General features: G+C 38.9%; 1 protein-coding gene across 1 annotated transcript in view; it reads right to left on the bottom strand.

Moving 5' to 3' along the window:
- The window catches only part of CPNE4 (copine IV), a 235,656-nt gene that overhangs the window by 49,295 nt on the left and 161,829 nt on the right, over positions 1-24,532 (bottom strand). Inside the window, exon 8 of the mRNA XM_014937914.1 lies at positions 6,609-6,707. Within this exon, the coding sequence (XP_014793400.1) occupies positions 6,609-6,707 (99 nt within the window). The remainder of the gene's footprint in view (positions 1-6,608; positions 6,708-24,532) is intronic.

Here is a 24,532-nt window from a genome sequence, read left to right as displayed (position 1 = left end):
AGAGGAGAGGAGAGGAGAGGAGAGGAGAGGAGTCCTTTCCTAATTAATAGGTAGGCTTAAAAACCAGTAAGAGTGTTTTACATTAAACTCTCAATCTTCACTTATCCCCCAAGACCCAGTTCTGACCCCGGCAATTCCCACATCTTGAGCTGAAGATGCAACAAGAATAATTTGAAGGAAATTCCCTATACAGACCTTGTTGTATCTCCAGCTCTTCCAAAGGGAACACAGTTCAGAATACAGCTCCAAGCAGGTAAGTAATAATGAGAAAAAATTTTCAAATATTTTGCTTGTATTGTGAGGCCAAGCTCAATTTTCAGTCTGTTCCTACATTCCCAGTATTGATTTGGAGTCTGACATTGTTTTTTATCGACTCATTTTTGTCTCTTAAATTAACTTTTCAGTTCAGAGGAACCTAATGCAAGAGTCCGCAATCTGACACTAACGGTAAACACTGTGAAGTTTGGACTCATCATTCTGAAAGTCACGTAGCATTTCCTCCAAATTCCTGGCAGCTCTGGGCTATGCGAACTCTTTCCCTGTCAAACACCACAGTGAATCTCAAACAGAAAGCAATGTGGTTTTATCTCTTGTTAATTTAATATAAGTACTGTTGCAAATGTTGGTAATGAATCCCCAGACTATACTGCTTTGGTGTTTCTCTCATATCCTGAAATTTGAAACACCATGTGAAGAATTTCTGAATGTAAACCAAGCACCATCCAATTATTCTTCAATGAAAGTCAGCAAACTAATGCTGACACTTGTTAAGGTCCTAATCCTCCTGTTGCTGTAATGAGCAAATACAGATCCCTCAATAAGACATATTACTCTCTAGAGTGAAGAATGCTGCCTTCCCAAACATTCCTACCCCTTCTCTTACCAAGCTGTCAGGGAAGAAGAGGAAACAGTGCAACCTCCCATGCCACACACCAGCAAAGGCTAGTGGAGGTGACTGAATGCAGGCAACCATTGTAGAACCAAATTTGCACAGTATGTAACTACCAATAGCACAAGCTATTCAGAGGAAGAAATGACAGCGTCAGGAGAGCTTCATGTACCCTAAGGCAGGAGAAATCATGATACAGAACAGTTGCTTTCTCTGGGACACTGTGCTTGTACACATCAGGTAGTCCCATGAGGAAAGAGCTAGAGAGCTATGGCAAAACTTGGGTTTTCATTAGCATGTTCTCTTGCCTCTCCTGCAATTCTTTTGTTTCTCTCTTGTTCCTTCACGTCCAGCTGCTGCAAGAAATTGCACAGTTTGTACATGACAAAGGAGGCATCATGATCTAATGGACAGGGTGAAAAAAGCCAATCGACAGCAGGTAGGATAATATCCTGCATTATCTCTTTCTAATGCCTCAAGAAAAGCAAGTCACTTTTAAGTGATCTGCAATTTCTGAAAGGCTAGCTTATTCCTGCCATCCCATCAGGCAAGAGGACAGGATGTTGGTTTTTTTTTTCCTCCTTCTGTCCCAGAGAGACATCCACCACGGGAGAAGAGACAATTTTAATCTCTAGCAGAGGTTTCCTCTGAAAACTTGCAGCTGGGGAATGAAGCGAAAGCATTTCTCGTCTCCTCAGCCAAGGCCCCCACCTCACCCACACTCCTGAGGCTGCACCACTGGTTGCCTGATCACAGGGATGTGGCAGGAGCCTGACATGGCTACACCCTCCTCAGAGGCCTCCACTGCCCTCTCCGTGGCCAACAGCAGCTGATGATGTTGCAGACAGTCCAGGATGAATTTGCTTGTCTCCCAATAAAATTAGACAGGGAATTCTCCATTGGTGTCAATAAACTCCTTGGCCCATTACCAAAGGCTTAAAGGTCTCATCCAGGCTCAGTTACCTCAAGAGCAACCTGATGCAGAGGCCTTGAGTGAGGATCAGAGTCAGATACCTGGACAAATGGGGGGACTTAACTCAAATTATTTAAGCCTGGTAACCATTATGTTCATGTAATTGCTTTCTGGAAGAAGTTTACACTATAGAAGGGCCCCAGAAATCTTGTGTACCTCAGCAGCTTTCCCTGACCCCCTAATAACACCCAAAACTTGCAGGAATGTCAGTGGAGGTGGTAAGTGCAGCAAGTTTTTTTCCTCCTCTTCCCTTTTGTGTGTGTAAGTGTGTGTATACACACGTGTCCATTTTTATGTAATACAAGAACAGATTTTTCCCTTACATAACTCCTGTGCTGCATCGGGATTCAGGCAGGTTACATTTCTGTGGTTTTTTTCCCCCCAAATCCCTCTAGTTTTGTTGCCTCCATTTAAAAAAATTGTGACTTTTTTTCTCATTAGTGGAGGATTTCTCCTTTCAAATACAAAAAGCTTTAATAGTCTTAATTTTTTATCAAGCTTTTCCAATCTTCTTTTAAAATGTTTGGTAGATCAATATTAGAACAGCTTATAAAACTGCCACTATACACAAGTATTAAAAATATATATTATACATCTACTTGGAACAAAGCCTAAGCATACAATAAACTCTAAGTATTTACTAGTATTTCACTAAAAAATAACTCACAAATAGGGATGGACTTGTCTCTGTTGTCTTGTGACAAGATTACGGCAAAGGAATAAATGATGAATTTTGGAGTGGTGGAAAATGTTAAATAGAAGGCTTAGAAAAGCCTGCTTCAGATGTGCATGTGAACAACAGGACGTCTCTGCCATTTTTTATTGGTGATTAGTACAAAAACAGGTTAGGTGTTGGAATATAACAGTCTATGACAACAAGGTAGTTATGGAACAGAAACACACACCAAGCTATTACCCTGCTTCACTGAAAAGGCTGTTCATGATCAGGAAATCTTTTTAAACAACATGTATTAATTTCACCTGTGCCATCAGGTGAAAGACCAGCCAGCTTTCCCAGAATTCAGTCTTTCCAGTCATTGAGAAACAACTGTCACTCGGAAGGACTCATAATTCAAGACCTGTGAATCTCACCCAGTACCTGCCACATACAGGAAAGAAATTCATGCCACTCCTGATCAAAACAGGTGATCGATCATTCGGAGAAGGAATCTTTTCTCCTTCCTTCACACACTAGTAGTTCAACCCGTAGCAACCTGCCAGTGCTAGATTCACAACAATTACCTAAATGATGCCTGGTCTCACACAAATTCCCAAGAAATCTCATGGTGGAGGCAAGTCAACAAGCCAACTATAAGCTCATCCGATCAGAGGCTGACACTCAAAATGAGATAATCAATACCGAGCCCAGGGATGGAACTGAAACAGTCTTAGAAGCACCAACACCTCCTGTAAGTAGGTGACACATATCCATTCTGACCATCTCAAGTCGTTCTATAGCTGTTGACAGACTGGCTGCAAGACACTTTTATTTTGCCCGAGAAGAAGTTGAAGAGTGGGTCAGAATATTCTCTGCGCTCCGGAGGAGGAACTATGTAAAATTAAAAGGCAACTTCAAGATCTTTGTCAAGTCCAGGGATGAGCTGAACTGATGAAATGGTGAGAAGTACTAGCAGTTCACAGATGACACACAGCTCTTTCTGCTCGCCAGCACAAACTATGATGTTACTCCCATCTCTATTGCTTAATGCTTTTATGACAACTTGTGAAGCTGATACCAACTAATACAGTTGTTGCTGATGGGCAGAAAGGGGGAGCCGTGTCACTGGTGTAACCTCCTTTAACACTGTACAGATTTGCAGCTGCTACTGAAGGAAAGTTTCTAGATCCCCTGTCAATGATAAATCATCCCTCCTATTTTCTCCAGTTGCCTTGGACAGTGAAAAACCCCAGTTGACAATCACTAAGATGTTTTGATTATGTTTTCACTATCTTCTGACAGAACTATAGCAATGTACTGTAGCTGGCCATACAGGCCCAAAAGAAAATATAACCAGAATAAAAAGTTTCACTTTGTCTCCTTAGAACTCAAACAGGGATGTGAGACCTGAGTTCTGTTCTTTACACTGGCTTCCACAGCATCTGAGATGAAATTCCAGGTTTTGGTCCTCATCATAACTCACTGTTGTGATGCCATGGGCTGAAGGATGTAGCTGGAAGTTTTATTCCTCTGACTAAAATGAGTACTACATAGAAAACAGAACATTTTCTGGCTGGAGACTATGAAAAACTCTCTTCTAGGAAGGAAGGACTATGTATAATCTACTAATCTCCTCACCCACATATAATTATATTTCTTTGATGTGGTCTTCCTTATTAGAAATACCTAACAACACACCCACTTGAAGGCAAACCACCTTCCTTCTCCTCTGCCATTCCCTCAAGGTTTACCAAACCATCTTTATTCAAAGTAAACACTCCATTGGACATGCTTTTTCTTTGGGTAGAATAAAACTAAAGAAAAAACTGACAAATGCAATCACATTACTTAATGTTGCACAAAGGAGGTTGAGATAAACTATGATGCATTTATGGGGTTGACAGCTAATGGCATATATTGCCTTTAGCAGCAATAGTTATTTTTGGAGAATAGAGAAAAAGGAGGTAGGATGAAGGAGAAAGGGACAGAGAAAAAGAGAAAAATAAAGAAAAAGGGAAGAGGATGAGAAAGGGAGAGAGGGACAGAATGAGAGAGAAAGAGAGAAAGGGAAATTGCTCTCTGGCTCCAGCCAAGTGATAAGTGCCACAGTGTCCCACACAAGTGACCTCTCCTGTACAGCATTTGATCTGCTGTGATACTTCTTGCATAATAACTATATCGTTTTCACCAGGATCCATCAAACTCCCTACAGCTTGTTCTTGCCTGTCATGCTATTAGTGCTGACTGAAGCCTGCTTTCATCAGGTGCAAGAGCCATCTAGCGTGTGCATGTATTTTTGGGGGGGAATATTTATTAGCCACTTCAATGACTATTACCCAATATTTTATCCACTAATCTTGTTTTCCTCAAGATAGACTACAAAGCAAGGATTAGAAAAGAGGAGGGGGGGAGAAGGATTGATTCTCACACCGGTGGCAGTTGCATCCCATGAGAACAGGCTACAACAACAGTATCAGGTGTTGCAGGTGCAAGCCCACAGAAAAACTGCACATTAACAACAGAATGAGAGCAACGAGGAAAAAATAACCCACAATGGCTCAGGCATGTGGAGGAGAAAAGCTGCACTTTTGCAATAAAATGCAGATTGCAATGTTAGAGGTGAAAGGCAGCCTGCCCGATTGCAATTGGCAAGCCCTTATCAAGACAAAGGTTCAGGCACTTAAAGCATTGTGCAACACTAAAACATTCCTGTACAGCACTCTGATACTGCAGTGTCAATCTAGAACAAGAACTGACAATGGGCTGTAGTAACTTGTTATGCCTCTGAAAGTGTGACCATCTTTTTGGCTAGCGGAGGATGAAAAGACCACACTGTTTCTCCATCAGAATAAAGACTATATAGTTTACCTTTCACAGTCATTACAGGTAGTCTGGACTGCAAGTCTCTTGTCTTGGCCAACAAGCTGTTTGTTTGGGAAGGGCTGAGATCCTATTTTGAAGACGTTTACTTTGGAAATGCACACTCTTTACCACTCTCACATAGTCCCTTTCCCAGCCACAGGTATTTGTATACAAAACTGGAGTGTTGCCACATCACTGGCCTTATTAATGTTATTCACTCTGGAATCTGTTTACCTCTTGAGATAGGTTTTCTTTCCACTCAAATTCAGCTTGGTTTAAATTTTAGCAGGTACCAGTTCAGGTAAGTGCTGTAAAAGCTGCAAAAATTCAGCCTGTTATAAGAAGGTCCTGATCCCCTGACTTAATTTGTCTCTGAGAGAACAAAACAGGGGTTTGTTTATACTCAGGTTTTGTTTAGAAGTTATTTATAATGGGTTAATACACGACTGATATATCAATCGTGTATTAACCCATATATCAGCAGCATTTACTAAACTCTAGGTTGTTCTAACAGTGTCACCAGAAGATCTAGAAGAATCATAAAAACTTCTTGACCTATAGAATAGCCTAACTGCTTACTATTTATTAATATTAAATACCTTTTGACTCTGTAAGCTTTCTTTAACACTTTATAAACAGAACCGTAATGTAAAACCCAAATAAAGCTTATTAGGCATTTGTGTTTGGTTTTGAGATGATCACAAAGCAGTGAATACAAATTATCAGCACATTAGAAAAGCAAAGTTTCTAACTCCTCCGTCAGAGAATTTATCAAAACTAACACCTTCAGGAGTAAGTAATAATAGGAAACGACAATTTCTGGAATTAGATATGCCAAATCATTTTTCATATTTAATGATTACCATCAACTTCAATTTTGAAAGATCAGGCTGCCCTAAAGAAGTGAAAATATTAATAAGCTAACAATTTCATTTAACCATAGGACCATAATTCATGACATATTTAGGAAACTGATCAGTTTCATCATGATGGGTTTGAGTTAGATCTGGCAGCAATGAGCACAGCACAAAGTACAGGTAAGGCAGCTTTTTGTGTTTTCAGACTATCGTGTCCAGATAACAGTAAAACCTACAGGAGAGATCAAGGCAGGAACTAAACTCTCAAGAGATGATGAGGCGATGTCACTTGATTTATTACCGGATTGTCTGAGGAACACTGCTCTACAAAGCTTACATATTGAAATTGTTTGAGTGGTTTCCACTTACCTGTCTTCCTTCCATAGCTCCCCGCATTTCCTTGAAAGTCGAACTGAATTCTCCAATGAAGTCATGCTTCCCGTTGGAATCCCAGTCCCAAACTATGCACTGGGGAGGTAAAGGGGAAAGAACAAAGGAGTAGATTTTTCTTCAGATAGAAAACAGGTTTTATTGAAAAATACTGCAGGAGAAATTATGATATTCATTGGGTGGACTGTTTTATCTATAAGGAAATCACAAGACATATTAAAAACTTATTCTTGTCCAGATTAAAATGAAATGACAATTGGAATTTCAACACAGCTTGCTGTTGGCTGATAAAAGCAAGTTCATGTAATTTATAAAGAAAGGTTTCTTTGACTCCATCTTTTTGCTTGGTTTAAAACCACAGGATAACGTGCATTTGCATGTTCATGGTCAAATGGCGTCTTAAACTAAGAGTAACTTACCTCATTGAAGGGCTTTACAAATATAAATTAATATTCAAAACACTAGTTGCCATGGGCAAATGTTACCACTCTCATTTTTACAGTCAGTGAAGGTGAGACAATAGTTACAGAGATAATTTTCTGAAATGGCTTTGAATTTATGTACATCAATGTTTGGTGCCCATATCTTGGCTTGGCTGTTTTCCAGTGCTGCTCAACAGTGACTGTTCAAACCAAACTCTGATAGTCATTCCTAAATTCATGCATAAGCGTGAATATCTCAATGAGTTTGATCTATGAGTATTTTATTTTACAGACATTGCTAAATAAAACTCATCTAGCCAAGACTGAGCACACAGCAATAACACATGCTTTGCTAAATATCAATTTCAAAATTGGCCCAAAGACAACAAAAGGGCTCACAACTTTAAAAAGCAAAATTCCAAACTCACCCTCAAAGTATCCCTAGCTAAAACTCAATTACATTAGAATCAGGAGGCCTTTACTGAAAATGTCCTGCTATCAAACATCTGTTTCTCTTGTTTTTAAAGCAGAAATGGCTTAAAGCCATCTGCACTGTCACACAAGGAGTGTGCTGACATCTGGCTGTCAGATAGCTTGAGGGTAACTTTGACTCCCTCCCCAGGGCCAGAATCTTCTTGGTCCGTGCATGGGTGTGGGGTGATGGACTGGGTCAGTGTCAGTAGTAGAGGAGCCCCCTCCTGAGAAAGGCAGGAATGACACATAACTGGGGACGGCAGGGCAGCAATAGTGGGATACCAGGCTTAACAGTTTATCAGGTCAGTTCATCTGAACTAGGCTTAGTGCTTCTAACCCAGCACTAGCAGTCAGACAACACAAGAGGAAGAGCAAGGTTTGCTCCTCGCAGAGTCCTCAAGCCATTTAGATTTTGTTTGGTCCAAAGGGGCACTTTGAGCTCACCCAAAAGGGAGCTGAAATCACTGGATCTCAACTGCATCATGAGTGTTTCCAGAAAAATAGTTCTAGAAAAACATATTATTGAAGTAGACTTCCATGTCCACTGGCTACACTTTTAAACCAGCCTTAATAATTTAGTCAAAGTTGTTATGTGTGCATCATGGCCAATCCCTTTTCATTGGACCACCAAACCAGTGGTTTGTAAATTCACTTTGAGGGTAGGGGGAAAGACTCTATAGAAAGCTTGAGATATGGGCAAAATTATTTGAGTGAGAGCAAAAAGACAAAAAAATCTTTCAAGAGAAAGACTAACAACTTAACTGACTACCAGCAGGGTCTCACAGAAAGTATGCCATAACTAATGTTTATCATCTAACGTCCTCCCACCACCGTAAGGTAATAAATGGCCTCTTTCACATATATGTTTGTCCATGTGAGTTGCATTAACTTGAAACATAGCAAGGAAGGTATTTGATCTGTATATCTAAGCCAGTTACCTGAATTTATTACGCTAGTAAGTGCCCAGGCACCTTAATGGCCTTTGTAGAAGCAACACAGATGGTGATTTCACTGAATTCATACCCAGGACTCCTCCAGGCAGTATACCACCACCCACGTTATCATTTAGGTTCCCTTTTTATTTTTCTATAATGACTCTAGCTTTCTTTTGAACTTTCAACAGTTTTCCACTTAGCCCCAGGAAGAGATTTGGTTCGATGTGAGAGGAATTTCTCTAATCCGCACAGAGGATATGCAGTAGAGCTATGAAGGTCTTCCCATAGGGAAAGAGTAGAAGCATATCTCTTATTGCTACAGATCTAATCAGTTGAAACAATTCACTCATCAGGCAAAGACCTGATTCTTGAGCTCTCTGTTACTTTTCCCTCCTATCACCTGGAATTTTGCTTTTTTTTTTTTTTTTTTTTTTTAAACGCAGGGACCCCAGACAAAAGATCTCCAGATCAAAACATGAAAAGATTTTTCTCTAGGACTTGGAGATACTTCTCAGCAGCTTTGACACTGGGGAGCAGGAGGGTAGAGGGAAAGGGGGGAAGAGTTCCTATATGTGTTTGTTTATAGGCTAGATTTTATACAACAGTAACCAAATGAGAATAGGTTTCTGGTTCAGTCAGTGGTAATGTTGCCTGGAACAATACTAGACACAGTATTTTCATCACTAACAGCCCTGGTGAATTCTTTATGATGAAATCATCACTAATAATCACTCTATGTTTATTACTAACTGCAATTTTTAGATGAGCTGGTAACACAAAAAATCCAAGAAAAAAATTTCACAAAAAAACCCTGAAACCATTTTTGTTCATATAGAGCTTGAAACATCTTCATTTTCTTTTTCTGTGAAATTTCCTGTAATAGAAATTGTTCAAATTTTATTGAAATTACTTTCTAAATATTTAGTGAAAAAATGGTTTCACAGAAGAAGCATGACTTAAAAAGATTTTTTTTCTGTAATTTTGTGAAAATTATTTAAGATCCTAAAAGTAACACTTAGTAAAAAGATGTGCCAAAATATCACAGCAAAATTGATATTAAATGTGCAAAAGTATAGTTTTACTAATGCTGGCAACTTTTCAAAAAATGGCTATTTCACAACGAAAAAAACTCAACCCTTATTGTGACATTTCCCAACCATATTTACTTGTCAGGTTCTGTCTTTAAACTCTATTGAAGCAGAAATACAAGAAAAGACCCAAGGTTACCAGAAACCTCCAGGAAAAGGTACTCCGAAAAATTTCTGTTAGGATGCTAGCTCTTATGAAGGAGGAAAAGCTTTGAGTGCTGATTTGTGGTTAGAATTTTAACTGGAGATGAGCAAAGTTAAATTACATTTAAGATGTCCACCCAACAGGGATCAAACTGCTCGTTTCTTTCAAGCAAGAGGTTTGCTAACTTTAGCTTTAGGAAAGCCAGATGGTACTTTAATCTTCATATTGGCTTCACGGAAAAGACAAACAATTACAGTATTATCTCAGTGCCATGTGCACAATTAGAGCTAAGGGAGAAAGGGGGTTCCTGCAAGTACATCCATTATGACTTCTTTTTTTAGTCAGAGTTTCACATCTGGCCATAGAAATTAATTGTTACTCTCTGAAAAGCATGTTGTACACAGTAATGATTCTGCATTTCAGCTGTATGTGAAAAGTATTTCTGAAACATACAAATACTGGGGTCTAGAAGTTTTTATAAAAACACATTCAGACAGATAAAATAAGCAGGAAAGGAGCTTTGCAAATAATCCAGAATCAGGTAAAGACCAGATGTGATAATCAAAGGATTATTTCCCTATGAAATACTTTAAAGTTTTGGGTTTTTTTGGGTTTTTTTTTTTTTTTTTTTTTTTTTTTTTTTTTTTTTTTTTTTTTTTTTTTTTTTTTTTTTTTTTTTAAGAAGGCCCTATATTCTTATCAAATCAAATCAAATCCTCCTCCATAAATCATCCTTTATCTTTAGGCAAACGTTAACGTATTCTTTGGGTCTGTACTCCTACAGGTTGCTTAAGTAGATGATTAACAGTATACCTACACTCTATTAAAAGTCTCATTAATTTAAGGAGGCTTTCCATATGTTTAATTTTAAACACTGGTAAATCAGTGTTCAGGTAATTGGTGAAAGCATTCAGTCTCCCACATATTGGTTACAAGCTCAGATGCAGGGAATAAAATATTCTGCCTAATACTACATGGTGATGCGATAGCGATGATTGGAATGAGAACATCTTCCACCCATGCATGGTCCTTCCTCCCTCCCCAAAATATCTGCTGACTGCGGGGAGAGGGAACACTGCTTCAGGCCCTCCCAAGGAAAGGTGCTATGCCTCATAGAGCTAACCAGAAGAGTCCGTTAAGAGGACATCAGACGATTACTTCTGGGCATCCACATCTTCATCCCTTCAGCTTTTCTTTTAAATTTAACAAAACGAAAGATTCCCTTTCAGGCTAAAATTGAACTTTTCACTGGAAAAAGGAGGAAAAAAGGTCATTTTAAAGAATCTCACATGGATGCAGATGGGAATTTTCCCTGGTTTTATTTCAGTTCAGCTTTTCCACCAAGTAAAGATTTTGACAATACTATCACTACAAAGGGAACTTCTGAGCAGTTTGCAAGAAACTGAGCTACAATAACACAGGCTTCTTTGGCTGAATTTCCTAATGCTTCCCAGAAGATGACAGCTAGATTAATCTGCTACCCCTGCATAAGCAAAAAACCAGACTTGAACAATTTCTGATTTTAACTATATTACACAAAAATATAATCTGGACCATCCTCCAGCCCCAGTCAATAATGATGTTCTGTGATGTGATGATGCCTAGGTAAGAAATAAACCAATTTCTCTATCCATTGTCTCCCATGGAGTGTGACAGTTTTCCTGTTTGATAATTCAACAGCAAAAAATGAGTTTCAACCTCAGATCCAGACCATATGATCCAAACTCAAACATATTTGTTTTTTAAAGTTTCATTTCTGTGATCTGACTTGAGACAAGAAAATGGTGTTCCAAGTCTCAATATGAGAGTCAGACTATGTTTTCACTGAGCAAAATTCTTGTACAACTGTGATTAATTCTTCCCATCTCAACATCCTATCTAGCTTTAACCGCAAGGAGAACTAAGTAAGAGAAAAGACTAAGTATGAGCATGTGTGTGTCTGTAGGTACTGAGGTTCTTTTCCCTATATACCTTTGGGGAAATGCTTCAAGTGATTTGTCCCCATTAGGTTGACATGATGAGACAACTATTATGTACAGCACCTTAGGGCAGGGGTAATGGAGAGACTTGTAACTTAACCTTGCAATTTATGAACCAGCCCCAAACATGCTCCAACAGTTAGTTTTTAAAAGACTGGCAGTGAGTCTCATGACTAAATCCTATCTGGACAGCTGACAGCCAAACCATGGAAATGTACTTCTTGAAAATAATCCATTTAAGTTTCCCTCAGCTGGCCAGACACTGCAGATTATAGCATGCACAAAGCCAGCAAAAACTAGAAAATTCTCTGTATTACCAAGCTGAGTTTCTCCAGCTCTGCTTAAACTCCAATTATGAAATGGTAGTATGTCTTGTGCTGGTACTACCTTGCCACCTAGCTGGAGAGGTGTTGGACAGCCCTCCTGACAACATAAGAGCTTATTTAACTTAAAACACTTCACTAACAAGAAAACAAAAGATACAGCCTTGGGTGGAAGAGAAGCCCAATTCCTTGGTCCATGCTCCAGCTGCTCTGTGCTAACAGAAGCGCAAAACAGTCAGAAAGGCAGCAGCCTCAGGCAGCCAGAGTAGTCCCTTGAATATTTGGCTCCCTTGTCTGACCTGGCTCTGATGCAGGTGAGATCCTAGTCCATACATTGCATTAAAAATTAGATTTGTCTGTATGTTGTTACTTCACTATCTGTCTCCTGAGACAAGGAGTGGAAGGGAAACCTTTCAAGGAAGATAATTATCTCTGTACATTAAATTTCTGCAGTCCCTAGCTAGGTTTTAGGGTAACAGTACTGAACAAGAGTGGTTTAAATTCTGAACAGAAACTGTTTTGGGTGGCTTTTCCTCGAATCTCTGTGAAAGAAGCTATCTCGTGGTTAGGGAAGAAGGAGAATGGACTTGAGTGCAATAAATTACAGCCCAGTCAGTTATAAAGTTCTTACCATTCAACTCTGAACGAAAATAAGACCACAATAATTTTAAGGTAAGAGTATATATGACATTTACTTCCTCTCAAAGAAATGAAGTCTTGAGGCAAATGTCATTGACCTGCTCTGCTTCTAGAATCACTCTGAGCTACAGGAGGTATGAGGTGGCAAAAGGCTACAAACAAAAACTCTCCTTCGGTTCATTCTCTAGGAGCAGTGACAATATTTAAAAAAAAATAAAGCACCAAACAGAGAAGGTGAAAAAAAAAATCTCTGAAAAAAATTTACTTGATCATCAAAGTGATTTTTCTGGAACAGTCTGTCTCTCATCAGGGTTATTATTACTTGATAACAAAGTAACTCTCCTACTGTACCTCCCTGAAGTATATGTACCCCACTTGGAATACTTCAAAGGTCTTTTTATAGGCTTTTATCCACTACCTACCTGTTCTCCCCACTTGGGTATGAGAAAAGCTATGAAAAATGTTCAGTACAGAAACTAAAACACTTCAAGTTATCCTGTTCCTGTAGTCATGATGTTCCAAGGCCAAATTCTATATTATACACATCACAACCCTGGGTTACGTGCTGGAGAATAACTGTACAGGAATTTGATCTTTCCTGCTATATATGAAGTTCTTCACTTCGGTTAATTTTTCATCCAAGCTGGTCATCACAGGTTTCTTTTTTCAGTAGCTGTGCTTCTCCAAAAATTTAAAATAAACCTTTTATGGCTCATTTCAGATTTCCTCTGAAGTTGGGCTCCAGTGAGAATAGAGTGAACCAGCTGAAATGAACCAATGTTTATTGTGAGCCTCTCACTGGCTGAAGTAAAGCTTTCTTCAGAGCATTGTAGATAGAATATTTTAAGTTTTTCCCCTCAGAAAGATTTCCTCAATTCTTCAAACTAAACTACTTAAAAAAAAACTGGACTCATGGGCGAAAATGAGCTCAGCCCAACACTGTTAGTCTACATGCAGCCTCTGGGAAGCCAATCTAGAAACAACTTTCATAATTTTCTTCTTGACTGCAGAGCCTCATTCTTTTTGAAAACTACATCTTTTATTCTGCCCAATTTGAATGGAGTGATGCTCATCAGTACACCAATGCAGCCAAGTTTGCTCCATAAGCATTTGGTGAAATCCTGGCTCTGTTGCAGGCAATGAGACTTTTCCTATTAACTTCAACAACTGCCAGGATTTCATCAATACCTTTGTGCCTCCGATACAAAGACGATAGTAATTGATAAGTTAGAAGTTGACAGGGTTGGATTGGATTCAGATTCTTTGCCTATTACAGGAGACATGAGAGAGACACTCATTGACAGCTTCCTCTTTGTTAATGGTAAGTGATTCCCTTTGACACACTGCATTAAGTATAGCACCCAAGACACAGTTCAAAGCACAAAGAAAATAATCCTGTTTTCTCCAATGTTGGACACTATTAAGATTGAGCTGGACAGGGTGCTGGGCCATCTTTTCTACACCCTGCTTTTGCCAATAAAGGTTGGACCAGATGGTCCTCAAGGTCCCTTCCAACCTGGTATTCTGTGATTCTATGATGATGATTCTAAACACACAGGAAGTTGGGTTTTAAAATTATCTTCCTGAGAGAGAAGAATGGTGTAGGGAAGGAGAATTCTTATTTTTCTACAAAAAGTAGCAGGTCTTCTGATTCAAGATCAGAGTGAGTGAGTCATATTTTATTGACAGCTGTGATATGACACCATCCTGAGCCTATTTCACTTCTTGACAAATGAAAACAGGGACCATTTACAGAACCATCATCACCAAGTCAGTCTCTCTACACCACCACTGGAGAATTGAGCACATCAGCAGTGGCTGAGCAATGAGAAGTCTCACAGTTGGATGTTGCCTCTTCTTGACAGCTCACAGCACGTAAGAATCATCAGGGTCATTTCAAAACCAATTACTTAAAACTGTAGCTAGTTGATTACCCTTATTTGTTTTACAAGGGTGCCTAGGAGCCTCAGACATAGGTATTTCACCCTTTTCAGTGCTGACAAATGAACCCCAGAGATATTCCTCTGAAAGAGAGAAATATACTATAATAAGTTACATCATTTGAGGGACAACTTATAAGTGTATTTTCAATGACTCTGTAGGTTTTGATGGTGACAACATAAATAAGCTTCCACTTTGCAGTCACAGTTAGGGTTGTGCAACAAAATCCTCAATATAAATACAAGAAACTGTGGAGTTAGTAATCAGGTTCAGCATGGATGTGAAGGCACACTTTCATTTGTGCACTGGCCTAAAATAGACGTCTGTGTAGTTGCCATGCATGCTTGTAAAATTATGAGAAACAACTCTTTCTTTTTGTTAAGGGCAAAGAATTCCATGTTAAGTACAACATTTCTTCTTTTTTTAATATTTCCACATCCAAAACACCCTTAGCAACTTAATAGGCAACACAGAAATGAGACAATTTTTAAGTATCCTGCTTGTGTTCCTGAAGACTTAGTTGTTCAACAAACAACTGAGCAGGCTGGAGCATTTTTAAAGTAAATATAAAATGGTGACTTTCCACCTGAATCCATGAGATTCCAGTTTTTGAGCCTATGCCTTTGGCCTAATAGTCCATAACATAATGTGCAACTTTTTTCATATATGATATGATAAACACAAAATCAATAGCAAAACATAACAACAGCAAAAACTTCTGAAAACATTGCCCTAAGGCTCCTTTGATGCTTCATCAGTGAGATTATTAATGTGTCTCAGGTAGTTTGCTCCATGAGTATCCTTCCTTTTAGTTCACAGTCTGTTCTGTCCCAGTGCAAAAGAATCTGTCTTCTAAAACTCTTGTGAGAGGGGATAAACTAATGTACTGACCCAGTAGTGCCTCCTCTTGTTACCAATGTGCATCTGAGATTTGTGTTCATCTAATGAACAAACAATGCCTTTTTTTGGTCCTTGCATAGTGAAAAAAAAAGGCACTGCTCATCAGCAGGCTTCTCTGATGTACCGACTGGAGAAGCTGCAGGCACAGCACTGAAATTTATCATCATTCATGGGTGCGCATCAAAAAGCTCTCAGAACCAGACTATCCAGTTCCCACTGTCTACTCTCACTTCCTAAAAAAAGCTCAAGTTAGATTTATCTTGCTCTCTGAAAGTCAGCAGATAAAAATCAACCATTGACTTATATCTCAAGCTGAAAAGGAAGATGATGAGACTTAGCAGAAAGAGCACAAAATGCTCTTCCTCACCAGAGCAGTGTGAACCTGTCCCCAAACACCACTTGTAATAATGATGAGTGTTTATACAAAGTGACTGATTGCACTGTTCTTTCTGTTGTCAATCAGTGGGGGAGTTAATTACACATCTTTTGGATATCATTCCAAATGAATGACCTGGCAAACAGCATTGGGTTTAATGGTCCTGAACCAGTCACTCTCTTCAGTGGATGATACCACAGCATAAACATCAGTGGAGGCGGATCTTCCCAATTATGGGTAATTTATAAAACTAAGACCAGCAGAGGTTTCAAACATGGAAAGTTTTTAGTATAGAGCGGACAAGAAATTCATTAAGAAATGTGAAAGAATTCTAAACATTTATTAAAACAATACTCAAACCCATGTTTCCTATGGAAAATGAAGGGATGAAATGTTTAGATTTCTAGATTAAGTAGAGACATAGCGCACAAGCCACTCTAACTGAAATGGCTAAAGTACCATAAGAGGTCAAGGCAAAACCTAAGCTTAATTTAAGGCTAAAGGTCACAGTTCCTTATCCCATATTCACATATTAGATTTTTAAAATCCATTCTTGTGAAACTTCTACTGGATATTTTGCACTTGTTATAGCAGTCATCACTGAGTGTAAATGGTCTCACTTCTGGATTTTTTTGTTGTTCTGACCTTCAGTTAGTGCCTTCACACAAACACACTCTATGTATTAAGATTACATACTTAAAACCAAAATCTCCAGCCTTTTCCAGAACTGCTTTTAAGTTAGTTTTCTGGCCAGAGCCTTATTTTATCTCCTATGCTGTATTTAGTGTTGAATTCATCTGCTGCATTGCTGCTGAAAGCATCTCCAAGAAGAATCTAAAACCTTGCTCTGCCACAAGCTCTCACAGCAATGCATCATCAGAGATTTCCAGTAAGAGTTAAATTAAGATCATAACATAGTGCCTGGATCTTTCAAAAAAGATTACCTGACAGCTAAATAGCAGATTATTTCCCTGTTTCTTGGAAGCTTACGAACAAGCTAAACCTGTGAAACTGTAACACTGTTGACATGTACCATATTTTTTATGTAACTGCTCAGATCTTTGGTTTTTTGTACACATTCAGTAACCTAGTTTCTGGGTTTTGTTTTTGTACTGGGTAGAAAATAAGCCTTTAACAGATTACATTAACTGCCTGCCTAAATCTATGCAGACTTCCTTTCCTAATTGTTTTCCCCTTGTATCCATTCAAGCATTGAATAAACGTTCTCTATAATTTTGAGTTCTCACTAACTGCTCTATATTTTCCAGGTTTATTTCCTTCCATAACAACGGATATGACACTCTATAAGCAAACATGCTGTATGGTGGGGTGAAAACTTGAGGGTGAGCTCACTGGGAAAACTGGCACTAGAACAGGGAGTTCCTGTGTTTGCCAATCAGGCCTGTTTCCAACATCTCTTGAAAATCAGGAAGGAACAGACTGGAAACCCAAGGTGCCCAGCACCACCAGTTACCCTAGATGACTCGCAGAACTGAAGGTCTGGGCATAAATGGATGGGTTGAACACAGCAGCCTCTCCTGAAAGAACATTTTGTAAAGATAGGGGCATGGACAGAAGGGAGAAAAACTGCAACAGAAAATACGCTGAGGGAAAAAGAACCACTGAGGTTTCCACATAGGTGAAATGATCTAGAAACCAGATGAAAGCCTAAATCTAATGAGGTTAATTGAGTGCTTTGCTTCAGCATCTAGTGAGGCCAGATTCTTCCTCTATGGAGAAGATGAGACACTGGAATATACATATATTTGATGATGTAGCATAGTATAATTCTATATTAATGTAAAGAATATAGAATAAACATTTAAAATCTAGTATATATAGTGTCATATGTAGTATCACATAAATAATATATACACAGTCCAAATCAACAGTTAAAATAATACATTAAACTTCATTTATATGAATCCTTCCCTGCTTCTTGAGCAAGGGAACATGATGTTGTGTAAACACTGACTCATAAGGTAACCCAGCTACATACGCTGGAACTAAAAGAAGGAATCTGACAGCTTTCTGTGAGTGTAACAATTTTTCTATGAGACAAATAGTCCGCAGCACACAGAATGCTCTAGAAAGTAGTTGTCTAAAATCACCATTGTGAATTTTTTTGCCAAATATGGAAAGTATAGCATGTGCAAACAGTAATTTATTTGATTAATTTTGTCTCCCTCCCTCTTCTGAACCATCTTTGAACAGATGATCTCTGTGAAATGATATATGTATTTTGAAGAGTTTCTGTGCTTATCCTGTTTCTCACTTGTAAGCAATTTGTTGTGACCAAGTGAAAGCTTGAAGTTTGGTACTAAACCTCAAAAAAAATAGATTGTATTCACAACGCAGCAAAAATAAGAGCCCAAAATGCCCAGAATGAGTTGTGAGAAGCCCAAAGTTAAGATTTTCATGAAGGAAATATCTATTAAAATTCCATTTATTGGCATGTCCTCCAGTGGCAATAAAAGGTAATGTTGCTCAGTATCCAGTTTATATTTGGGATTTCCCTGTTTCCCTTGAACTATCACATTTCTAACAGATACTTAGCAACTTTGAAAACAATCCTGTACCCAGCCACCTTCCCTCCTTCAAAATAAGCAAATTAATGCCAAATGGAGAAACCGACACATGGCTATCATCAGTGGCATAGGAATGAGGTGGCAGAGATACACCTTCATGCTACTCCAACGAGCCAAGATTTTGGCAAAAGATACTAGTGAAGACACATACTCTGAACTGGACTGTGGCTGGCACCGATGTAAATTTGAGTGAGCCCTGAGGTAATAGGGTTAACAGAGTGGATTTTTCAGTACAGGGACCACCCTCCAGATTCAGGATGGGATTGAAGCTCTCCACAAAAATTGCTGCCGCAACTGCAAGTGCTGCTGCTGCATCTGTGCCAAAATACTTCTTCAAAGGACAAGAGAGCTGACCCTGTTTACTGGCCTGATTCCAGCACAAGCAATTAAATTTCTACCATCTCAACAACCCCTGCAGTTCCGACTGGAACAGTGTTATTTGCTGCTTCCTGCCCTGAACTGTCGCAGAGGGTTTCTGGGTCCCCTTGAGCTGCTGCCGTTCACCCCCAGAGACGGCTGCCCAGCAGCAGATGAAGCCCTGCTCACATGCAAGACACTGAAATTACTGTGTTGAGAGCAACTAAGAGCTAAGACCTTCACTGCTTATTGTTCCACCATCATCTCTCATCACTTGAAGAAAATCTAGGTCTAGCCACTTTTTGTTACTGAAGATGACTAAGTTGTGAAGAGCGACTTACAATACGTACACTTCCATGGCATAGAAAAATAAAATGAAATCATTTGTATCTATCCGCCCGTTTTCTGCTTCCTTCTTTGCACTTCAAATCAGTTCCCAGGGTGCAAAGAAGCGATGAGATTAAATAAAAGAAAATGGCTGATTGCCTATGAACTTTCTGTAAAAATGAACCCCAGACATTTCAGTACGCCTGCTTTCAAGTTAAAACTACCCGTTAACACACCCCAGACTGAAGAATGCCGCAAGGTAGAACGGAAGAAATATAGCATGATTATCATACTCGAGTAATTTATAGCGTACAAAACTAGCAAACAGTTTTGGAAAAAAGCCGCAATGCCAGTTATCGGTGGGTTTATCAGAGGGTTCTGGTGTCTTGAGGACCCAAAGAAATGCAGCATTTCAGAAAAATGAGAACTTCAGTAAAGAGTGCAGCTAGTACTCTAAAGCCCAGACTTTCAAAAGGTGAAGCTCTGTGTTTGCTCTCTAAATAAATGGTAGGAAGCAACAGTGCTCAGATATCCAAATACCTTCTTTGGCAATGCAATCAGGTACCTTGATTGCATAAATGACCAAAATTATGCCACAAATAACTGGAGTTGAATAAAAAGAGGTCTGGTTAAAACTGAGCTGATAATTCATTCCCTAATGTCAACATTTTGTCAGATTAATGTTCAATTTCCTTTGCATTCAGGAAAATGATGTAGGTGTGGACATTCTTTCATTACTCTGCTAGGTGAACTATGAAGCTATCATTAAAATAATTACCAATGGAAGAACAAGGAGAATCAAACATTTAATTCAATGTAATTATTACTCCTATTTCCTCCTAATGTGGGTGATTTATCTCCCTATGATTAAAGGAAGTAAGGACACTTAAGTAAAACACGTGCCTGTATCAATAGGCCAGCTATTAAACAACGATTACATTTCACTAAAAAAGAGACCCTACACAGAGAATATTCAGGCAGAATAAAGTGATTATTCTAACCGGTCAGCAGATATTCTCTGAAGACTACCCACAAAGAAAAGTAATTGGGAAAAAAAAATCCAAGTCATAAATACCAAGTTCATCCCATTAAACAACCGCAACTGGAACTAACAGGATTTTTGAATATCTTCTCTTTCATCATGTTCCTTCTCCCAGTTTCCCTAACCATGTGGTATATTTGTACATTGGCCCTGTATAAGTTGCCACTTTTAAGAGATAAATTTTCATACATTTGTGCAAAGCATCTTTGTAAAGATACAAATGTATTCTATCTTTAACAAGTGTGAAAAGGAGATGGAAGAAAAAGCGCTGAAAAAGATATCAAAATTCACATATTAAAAGTAATAAAAATAAAGAATTTATAGCAGAACACTTGGTAGTTAGGCTTCCTTTGGCACCAGGAGACAGGTTTCACAATAAAAATATAAGAGAAAACCCCACCAGAAAGATGAGAAAGACACAAAAGAAAAACATCAATCAGTTTGTCATTCTGATTTTACCCTGTTAATAGTAAGAAAAAAATCTCTTTGATTCAAACACAGTTTATATGGTATAAGTTTTCCTTATTTGTGATGGGTGCACAGGGACTGACATTTGCAATGAAGTGTTTTAGCAGGTTCCAGCACACGCAGTATCATAAAGAGCTACAGAGAATCATGTTACTGAGCTTTATCGGATGCCTCTGACAATTCACCAGTGCAAAGATTTTGGTTTCACTGACTTCATTTTCAAGAAAAATAGTGAGAAATTTAAGCTCTTGTTACAGTAACAGAAATAAAGCAGCTTTTCTTAAAATGCAGTGACTTCTACAAGCGACTGGTTATTGTTATCCTTCCCATTACTGTATTCAATGCTTTTATTGTGAGCCACATTATCTGAAAGCACTTGCATAAGGCTCTGGACTGCAGGTGGCACCATTACGTCACTATGAAATGAAACAACATTATTCCTGAGACAAGTAGGCAGCACAGAGGAGTCTAACCTACTTAGTGAAGTACTCTATGAATATAAAGTATGCAATCTAATACTAGTCATATATAGGAAAAACAATTCTCTCTGAGGCAAAGATTAGGAGGCATCATCTGATGCAAACTGTCAACATTAGCTGAAGTAAATGGAGCTGTATCATCTACACCAGCTGAGAATGTCCCATTGACCTTCAATGGCCTTTGGATGAAGCCCTCAGAAGGAACACCTGAGAAAAGACAATCTGAAGCGTAATAGTGTGAGAGCTCTATCTTTAAAACAGCTGGTCAGGAGTAAAGCAGATGCCACAGTGCATTAAATTCCGCTATGTATTTAGGATGAAATGAAGAGCCGATATAATGATGAAAAATATCAAGCTGTGACATTTTCATGAATGTTACTAATATGACAACATTGCTTAAAAAGTACTGATAAAATTGTAGAAACACCATATTCATGTTTTACAAAAGAAGCAAGTAGTGTACCAGGAACCCATCTTGTACACAACTACCGTCCTCCTAAAAGCTGACCCCATTCTACATACAAACAACAAGAAGCTTGTGGTGCAGTTGGCAGGAATAGGATGCTGGCTTTGCAGAGCTACTTGGAAAAACAGGGAACTCTAATGCCATTTACCTTATTTTGTGCTATGATGTGTGTGAAAAATACACTAGACCTGTATCTAAACCTGAATCACCCAACTTAGCATGGTACCGGCAGAAGCTCTGCAGTCAGCACAGACTTTTCTCTACCTTTCACTTGCATACACAGAAATATTTCTCATTTGTGATGACTCTGCTGCGTACAGAAACACTGATTCCCGGGAGACTGCTGTGGAGCACTCAAAAGAGGTACCTCTCGCTAGCAAGGAGACCAGCATCCAAGGTGTACGGTGCACAAAAGCATTCACTTCCATTAGATGAGCACCAGCATGTCAGCAATTAGCTTCACTGTCTTTCAGGCTTCTGCAGTACCATTGGGAGGAGTTTTGTAAGTCAGTAGTAGCTGTTGATCTCTCTGTAAGCTAGCCCCCACCTACCAGTTTGATCAATTATTCCAGAGCTATATATAAACTGTCCCAGGGAGACCTCCTTTGGATGTATGAAAAATATTGTTGCTTAGCAGTCAGTCATTTAAAAGTCAAGATATTACGGTGAGGCTGAACAGTCAGTGGGGACTCAGAAGTGGAAAAATGAAATCCACGGTACAATCTCTCAGGAAATATAAAGAGAAATAGGTAAATAAACTTTTATTTGAATGGACCTGAGTGTAATCAAGGCTTAGAGAAACATGTATTCCAGACAAGCTAACATCAAATGTCATAGAAATTTCTTCAATATTTGTCATACACTTTGTTTTCTGTCTGCCCTCAGAGCACCGTTAGGCTTAATTCCAGCAGTGTATAAAGAGCTGGCATGGGCCTTAATGGAGACTCAAATCACTGAAACAGATCTCAGACTGGAAGTGGATTGCTCATTTTGAAGTCATAATTTCATTTCAGTATTGCACTATGCAAGTAAGAGCTGAAATAAACTATGAAATATGCAAAAACACATCAACTTGTTACACATAATGAAATTCTCACCATCTTACTGCTACATTCAGTTGGAAAGCGTTGTACAAAATGCTTCATATTTTGAAATGACCTGTAGGTATCTAAGCACAAGGTGGACTGTCTGGAACTCCCATGATAATTTGGGGCCAGGAATTAATTTCTGTGCATTTTTTCACCTGTCTATTAAAGGGAGGTAACAGTAATTAAGCTGGCAAAATACATTTTCAGATACGGTAAGGAAGAGGTCTCCAAGCAGAGAGAGTGGCTCCTTTTAAAAGGAATAGCTTTTATTAAGCGTTGTTGGATCCTCATGCTATATTCTAATTCCCTTCCTTAGTCAACAGCCTGGTTATGCTGTTTATCGCTAAGATTCTGCCTGATATGCCTGTCTTTCATAGCATTTGTAAATAAAAAACCTTCTTCTAATGAGAGCATAGGCAAAAGGTTTTCCTCTCCCTGGAGGACCTTCAGGATTTCAGAAGCCGCCCTCCTTCTGTATCAGGACAAACCTGAGACCGTTCACATTTCTTTTAGGGACTGAGGAAGAGAACAGAAAAGGGTGTTTCTGCCCTCTGGGTAGGGCACTTTTAGCTTTAACTTCCAGCTCCACCATTTTCCCCGCTTTTCAGTGACGGGGTTTACCCACAGAGAGAGGAGCTATTCTAGGCTTCTGCTCGGTGCTTCTCTCTTATTCTTCTCTGTTGGAGCTGCTTCACTTTGCATAAATCTTTAAATATTTATTAAGTCAAGGTTTTGAACCTGAGTTTCCCACATCAAAGGCAAGCGTTTAAATATCGGATGATAGCATAAGCCTTTCTCTTGTTCACTCCCCCCAGTCCAATTATATAACGTGGATCTGCTTTAACAGAAAAGGCTGGTAAAATCAGCTCACAATCAGGCAATATGCGAATGACTTGTATTCAAATGGCTTTTCCACATCCCAGCCAGCTGTTCTGTGCCATGGGCTCTTGCAGTGCTAATCGCTCCCTCTCTTTCTGTCATTCTAACCAGAATTTCCCATCCTGCTTAAAATATTTCTCAAAGACTATTTTTGTCAAAATAGGTGCATTTCCATGAATTTTCAGATGCAGTTAAATCAACTTCTGGTGAACAACTGTCTACGGAAAACATCCATTGATGCTTAGCAGCCACCTTACAGCACTGCTGTGTCAAGAACACGTGGCAATGCACCCTGGTTCTAGCACTGATGTGATCTCCATCAATTTATTTACGTACACATTATCACTCTTCCTATACATAGGCACTAGGAAAAAAAAAATGGTCTTAATGTGCAGAAATTCTTGGCTATGCTGCCCCTGAGATGATGTCCCTGCATTAAACCAGAAGTGTGTTGCGACTTGTAATATTTTTAAGCTTGACCTCCTGGAGTCCCATCACTATATCTCAACTCACATATAAAAAAAACAGTGAGTCTTTGTACCTATGAAAAAAGTTTGGAAACCTAAACAGAAGGTAAGCGATAGTATTTTAAAACATTATGCTTTTATTTCAGCTGTGTAACTTGCTGAGATCTAACTCATTATTTTGAACAATGGCACTTGGCAGCATTATCTGAGATAATGCCAGGGTCGACGCTTTACTTTCTGTAGTTCTCTCCAGGGTGGTTGTATTGCTATTAATTAGCCTCATGGCACGAGTATATAAAATAATTCATTGTAAAGTATTTCAAAATCCTTGAAGGAAAGGCTCTGAATAAATACAGAATATTAAATCTATTAAGTAAATGTGTTAAGGAAAGATACATTAGTTCCACACATGGAACTGTGAAATGAAGAAATGTATTTAATGCATGCACAAGAAAGCTGGAAAGAAAAGGAACACCTCCTTTCAGTGATTATAACTCTAATCTTTCATTTACTTACATAA

This window comes from Calidris pugnax, unplaced genomic scaffold (genome assembly GCF_001431845.1).
Source record: "Calidris pugnax isolate Ruff unplaced genomic scaffold, ASM143184v1 scaffold11, whole genome shotgun sequence".
NCBI lineage: Eukaryota > Metazoa > Chordata > Aves > Charadriiformes > Scolopacidae > Calidris > Calidris pugnax.
This window is presented reverse-complemented; position numbering and strand designations above follow the sequence as displayed.